Raw genomic sequence first — 6,315 nt, 5'->3', positions numbered from 1 at the left:
GCAGGGCCAGGACGATCTTGTAGTCATGCAGAAGCACTTTTGTGGAAGGTCAGTAAAGTATGGACTATTAGGGGCACAGACATTGTTTATTGTATTGTGATATTAATAATAAATGTTACATTACTAAACTGAAATGTTTACTGTGTCATTTATGTTCTGCATATGTTGTTTCACTGTAGCCTTCAGTCACAATCTTGTAGGATGATAAGATTTAATTTCATTGGATTTAGGTTGAAAATGCAGTGAGGCAGGGCAAGACAGGGATGGCAAGCACTAATGTGCAAAGAAATTGGAATTCTGGTGTAAAGAAGAATGTAGGTCTGAAGAAGGTTAAGCACATTCATTTTAACCATCACAGACCTAGCCACATATATCCAGGCCCATCACTACGTTCAATGCAAGAATTAACAACCTCCCCACAACTTTTTAAGAACCACGGAGAGTTCATAGCCCACAGCAATTCATCCGTGATGGCCCCACTGTTTAAGCTCCAGACAAATGGTCTTCTTCAGTTGAGTTACAGAGCAGATGTAGACACCAGCCAGGCAGGCCTCAGCAAACATGATCCAGCCCACAATAACACACTCTGTCATACTGAACACAGCACAACCCTCACCTGTCCAAAGTGCACCAAGTTTTATGAGGACTGCATCAAAGTGTCCCATGTACAAGCAGATACACTGACGGAAGAAACCAGGATGCAGAGTTCTTCACAGTTATGGCATGATGCTAGAAAGCTGCGTATAACAGCGAGCACAGCAAAAAAAGTCCCAAAAAGGAGCACCACTGATCCCAGAAAATTTCTAAATGAGCATCTGTACCCAACCTTCACCGGCAATACAGCAACGCAGCATGGCAAAGAAAATGAGATCGAGGTCATCACACTCATGGAGAGCAGAGGGCATACTGTGGAGAAGAGAGGCCTGGTTGTGCACCCTGACTATCCTTGGTTGGGAGCCAGTCCAGATGGGATCCTTGATTCAACACAGCTCCTTGAGATCAAGTGCCCCTTCAAGAGTTGCATGTCACTGACAGAATTTCTGGGACGGCCAAATGGTGACATTAAAAGATTAGGTGATGAACAGTACCTGATCCTTCCCAAAGGAAAGGATGGATACAACCTGCAGGTAAATAAAATGTTTTCAAGTAGATTAGCTCTATTATTAGCCAAACAATGTTTTTTTATATCTATTTCAATGTTTGTTTTTTTCACCAACATGCACTAACAATCCTTATTTCAGACACAATTGACCATGATGTGTCTGGGCCTACAGAGCTGCAAACTGGTCATCTGGACACCAAGTGAGGACATTGAAATGGACATTCCATTTGACAAAAACTACACAGATGCACAAGTTCAACAATTTACATACCTGCAAATCTTTAATGAGTAGTTGAGGCAGGGTTTACACTGTATAATCAGTTTTATTGGTTGTATATTCTACACAAAGACAAAGAAGAGTGTAATGCTGTTTCACTAGTTTAAATAGAAAACAAAAGAATTTTTCAGTTCATTGACAGTTCCACTTTTATTGAAAGTTTTAAGGTGAAAGCCAGTTGTTTGAGCTGACAAAACAATTAAATATATTAAAGTTAACAAATAGTTACCTGTATAAACTTTAGGGCTGTGCTCGATTAAAGATATTCTTAGTCGACTAACACTCATTCAATTGTATCGTAGGGCTGGGCGATATGGAGAAAATCAAATATCACGATATTTTTGACCAAATACCATGATATCGATACCGCAACAATATTGTAGGGTTGTCTATTGGTGCTTTCACAAAATAGTTACACAATGAGATTTTTGATAAATAACCATCAGTGATGTGGATATAATGACTAAGTGGGTAAAGACAAAAAAATTGAACAGTTAGAACAGTCTGGTAAGTTCAGAAAATGACATCACTTTACTGTAATACAGCCTTTAAAACCAGGAAAAGACACTTATGCCATATTACGATATCCAAAATCTAAGACAATATTTAGTCTCATATCACAATATCGACATAATATCGATATATTGCCCAGCTCTATTGTATCGACTAATCGATTAGTTGATTTAATCGACAGATGTGTAAATAAATTTAGAGAGCCATGCAAAAGCACCACTTTAATTCTTGTGTTTACCAGAGATCTGCTCGTACGTTTCTTGGAAATAAGTCCTTCAGCATGAAAAAAAGCATCAAACATGACTAATGGACTAAAGAAATCTAAGTTGACTAAGACCAAAATGACCGATTAGTCGACTAATCGACTAAGAGAGAGCAGCCCTAATAAACATTGTAAATACATTTTTGTAAATTAACTCAATTATATGAAATAACTTGTACATGTTAATTATAAGAATACATTAATGTGTCATTTGAATTTATCTCTCCCACTTAGCGTTTCTACACATGACGTGACCTGCAGCAGTCCCATAGACTGTTAATATTAAGCACTCCACACTCCACCGTTCTCTTAATACAGCCATGCACTCCACTTGAGGAGCGGTCGGCTCAGCGGCTCTCAAAATCTGAGCAAAATCTTTTAAACTGACCTTTGTCGATCAAAAAACAGACAGATTCAGCAACTGCATGGCCTATTTCTCTCTTAAAATGTTTTCAGAAATACGTTTTGGTGAACTATCTTCGTAAAATACAAGACCGTTTTCAGTAAGTGGTTATTACACATTAGCAGTGTACTGACGAAAAAAGTGTTTTTTCAACAAACAAACCATAAAACACTCATATCTCATAGTAGCGGCTAGATTCACTGATTATAATTCATAGCTTAATTATTGTTATTGTGTCTATTTGCTTGAAATAAGCTCCCCTCGCAGATTTACAAGTGCTGCACAGATCTTCAGTATTTTGTCAATTTTAGTGACAAAATGAATAGGCACAGTTTGTGAGAGGATCTTGTACACCTTAAGACGCCTGATAGTTTGCTCAATGTGTATGCGGACATTAGCAATGCGCCTTGTGCGAGTGACCTGCTCATTTGTCAGCTGGCTTTTCTTACGCGTAAAAGCTGGCATGATCAAACGAACATTCCGTTCTTCCAGCAAATCCCTGATGGTGAAGCCACGGTCCCCCATCACCTCATCTCCAGCACGCAGATGGTCGAGAAACCCAGAGTTCTGTGTGATAAATCTATCACATTTGCCACCATAAGCTTCTGAAATGTACATAAAAATTCCAGATGGAGCAGTTGCTACTAGATACTTGACAGTATTGCTAGCATAGTAGTGACTGTAAGATTCAGTTCGTGAGTCTAGATTTTTAGCCTTCTGAAGGACACTTTCTGTGCAGTCAATTATGCATGTTGTGTTTGGAAAACTGTCCATAAAAGCCTTTGGCAAAGTGGCCTTTATTGTTTCACGAGGCAGCCATGGAATGAGATCCTGGGTGTGCTCAGCAATCACATCTATCCAGAATTTCAGTGTTTTACTGACTTGACCAGGTGACATTTTGAAGCGTTTTGCTAAATCCGCAATAACAAAGTTCTGTCTAAACTTCATCAATGTCAACAGGATTTGGTCCTCTGCTGGCAATGTTGATGATTTGGGGGCAAAATGTTGCAAGCAAGACACAAGTGTTTTAAATTCAAGTAGCGGAATCCCTGTGTACAGCAAACAGTCTGTATCATCTTTCAATGTTAACTCTGCAACAGGTAGCGAATCAGAAGACTGGGCAGTTGTCACACCACATGTGATAGTAGGTCCTTTGGAGTAGATGTGGTCCTCCATTGCTGGGTCTGACCACTGTGTTTGGGCATCCTGCAAAGTCTGTGAAGTAGGGCCTGGCTCCCCAGAAACCTCCATCACATCAGGCTCATCTGCAGGGAATACATGCATTACATATTTATGTTACAACATGAGATTTATAACTGCAGTAGTATCTGTTCAGGTATATGGAAAGTACATAAGGATTGACTTAAATTAAATGTACAAATTTGAACAACAGTATTTAAATAAATTGATATTCATGTTTAGATTGTGATATTCTTTGTGAAGTACACAGAAAAGCATAACAAGAACGACTAACGTTACTACTTTTAAAAACATGAACCTGTCTGTGCCTTATTTGTTGCTGTTCTCAGACTTTTTTCCACTGCAAAATAAGCACTCTGGTTTAGTGACATCTAGACACATAGAGTGTGTTTAATAATCTCAGGCCATCTGTCTACCACCCATGGCAGACAGTTTTTCTTATATTAATTTTAAGCATTTCAAGAACAGTTAAGGTATTTTAAAAAACGGTATACGGAAAACTAACAAGCTAAAGTTAGTGGACCTACCTGTGACATGTCGAGTCCTGGGTCGGCGTCTCTTCTCCGGTGGCTTCTCGTAACCGAGAAAAAGCGTTGGGTACGGGTTATCCTGTGTTGGCTTCTTGTCAACGAAGTGAAACGAGCACTCTTTTAGGTTTAGGTTCTTAAGCCATGTTCGTTTTGGTTCATCTTTTTGTGAAAGGCAATGAAAACTGTACCACCGTTGGCATGGACACTCGGCTTTAGTTTTTGGCTTGTGTTCATAACACTCACGTTTAAGCCACTGACTTAATTTTGTGCGGTTATTTGTACAACCCCGAACAGCACATGTTGTCCCTGAGCTCCTTAACGACATCTCAACCACTTTACAATAATAGAAAACAATCCGAAAACACTTAAAATATACTTAGCCTCTTTGCTAATTAGCTGACTCACAACCGTTGGAATGCTACTTCCCATGTCTCACCGGAAGTTTCACCCACATTCTTTTTTACATTAGTGCCCCCCGGAAACAGGTGGATAGAAGTTTGTCATTTATTTGCTTAGATTTTTGTTTTGTGGCTGCCTATTAAAATAACCTACAATAAAATATGGTGACCTCTGATGTACTGACTCTGTGATGACTATAAATAAGAAAACGTGTCCAGATTAGTGTGAAGGGATGACATAACTACCCCAAACAATATTTGGAAGTTTAACTCCTTTATAAAGCAGTTACAGTGGGGTCAAATATTCTGACAACAAATATTTAGTTTTTTCTTTTCTTTACAGTAGAATATGATTATTTTAAGTTTTAAATGTAGGTCTAGTGTAAGGTTTTAGGTAGGTTATTACAAATGTAACTTGTGCATGCAGTCACAAAGAAATACATGTTTAGAAACATTTCAGAGAAAATGTACCTTAATATATTTGATTTCCTTTCAGATAAACATTTGTTACTATGCCTGAGGTGGTTAATATGGTCACCAGCGGTTTACTCTTTCTAATATTCAATATCAACCTTGATAAATTGTAGGTACGATATTTGTTTTCTCACTTTTTCAAAATGGTAATCCACCACATTTAATGGTTTTTGTATACATATCTGTACCCTATTAGATTGTGTGTTTCCTTGTGATGTGCTGTAAAGCACTGTGTGCTCTTTGTGCTTGTGGACGTGTAGGCTCATAGGCGCGGGAAGTGGGGGTGCTGCAGCACCCCCTGGTGGCGAAGCTTTAAAACTGTGATGACAACAAAATGATAGCTTATAAATATCTCTGGTTGTTGTTTCTGTTCCACGACATTTTGTACTGTATTTCATGTTTGGGGTGTGGGAATCAGATTTGTCTTGACGCGATTGTGATTCAGCCAACTTATAGCATGCGCGCACACTCACAGCCACACACAACGACGAATGAGTTTCTTCTATATCTATCAGCGCTACTTAGCAATGTCTCAAAAGAGAATCTTTGATTTTTTTCAATTGCCCAACCCCAAACACCCGAGGACTAGCGAGACACACCGTCAGCTCAGCTGTACTTCTTGGAGGGGAGGGGCAAGTGAGTTTTTAAAAGGAGACAGAGGTAGAGTTGTCTGCATAATACAGAGCCTGTGTAACATAGTATATTTAAACTCTACATGGCCCGTGGACCCCCCCGCGGAAAATACCTTCCAGTGCGTCTGTGTAGGCTACTACTTGCGTTGTTTCTGTTATTATTTACCTCTCAGTGCTCACATCCCCTTATCAATCTGATCAGTGAATCATTTGGAGCCTTGTTGAGCATATTAGATGATAGTTGCACCTCTCAAGACTCATCAGCCACAGTATAAATCCTCATATTTCTTCAGCCGCCACTGTTGCTCTTTCAATTTCTGTCATTGCTGTCTATAGTTTCCTGAGATTTCCCAGTGTGAGGTACATTTCATAGGCCTGCTTATTAAGGTGCTTTACATAAAGTGAGAGAAACAATTGAGAATAAAAGTGAAGTTCTAAAAATAGCCAAAGTATGAGCAGTGTCGTTCCAGTTATCTGCAGCTCACAAGGTGCATATTCCCGAATATAGATGTATTTCATAAAAT

General features: G+C 39.1%; 2 protein-coding genes across 2 annotated transcripts; one reads left to right on the top strand and one right to left on the bottom strand.

The window, feature by feature from the left end:
- Positions 1-470: 470 nt before the first annotated feature.
- LOC114563186 (uncharacterized) lies at positions 471-1,394 on the top strand. The gene is made up of 2 exons (XM_028590022.1): positions 471-1,127; positions 1,242-1,394. The coding sequence occupies exons 1-2, from the start codon at positions 471-473 to the stop codon at positions 1,392-1,394; spliced, it is 810 nt and encodes a 269-aa protein (XP_028445823.1).
- Positions 1,395-2,577: 1,183 nt separating this feature from the next.
- LOC114546153 (uncharacterized) lies at positions 2,578-4,724 on the bottom strand. Its single transcript, XM_028564834.1, has 2 exons — positions 4,285-4,724; positions 2,578-3,822 (listed from the first exon to the last, which is right to left on the bottom strand). The coding sequence occupies exons 1-2, from the start codon at positions 4,610-4,612 to the stop codon at positions 2,795-2,797; spliced, it is 1,356 nt and encodes a 451-aa protein (XP_028420635.1). The 5' UTR covers positions 4,613-4,724; the 3' UTR covers positions 2,578-2,794.
- Between the last annotated feature and the right edge of the window lie 1,591 nt (positions 4,725-6,315).

Source organism: Perca flavescens, chromosome 2, assembly GCF_004354835.1.
Source record: "Perca flavescens isolate YP-PL-M2 chromosome 2, PFLA_1.0, whole genome shotgun sequence".
Taxonomy (NCBI): Eukaryota; Metazoa; Chordata; class Actinopteri; order Perciformes; family Percidae; genus Perca; species Perca flavescens.
This window is presented reverse-complemented; position numbering and strand designations above follow the sequence as displayed.

Bases quoted from the DNA above. Each gene is read 5' to 3' on its own strand.
- LOC114546153 (XM_028564834.1), bottom strand. From the start codon at position 4,612: ATGTCGTTAAGGAGCTCAGGGACAACATGTGCTGTTCGGGGTTGTACA. The intron at 3,823-4,284 runs GTAGGTCCACTA...TATTCCCTGCAG, and splicing joins CAGGACTCGACATGTCACAG to ATGAGCCTGATGTGATGGAG.
- LOC114563186 (XM_028590022.1), top strand. From the start codon at position 471: ATGGCCCCACTGTTTAAGCTCCAGACAAATGGTCTTCTTCAGTTGAGT. The intron at 1,128-1,241 runs GTAAATAAAATG...TCCTTATTTCAG, and splicing joins AGGATGGATACAACCTGCAG to ACACAATTGACCATGATGTG.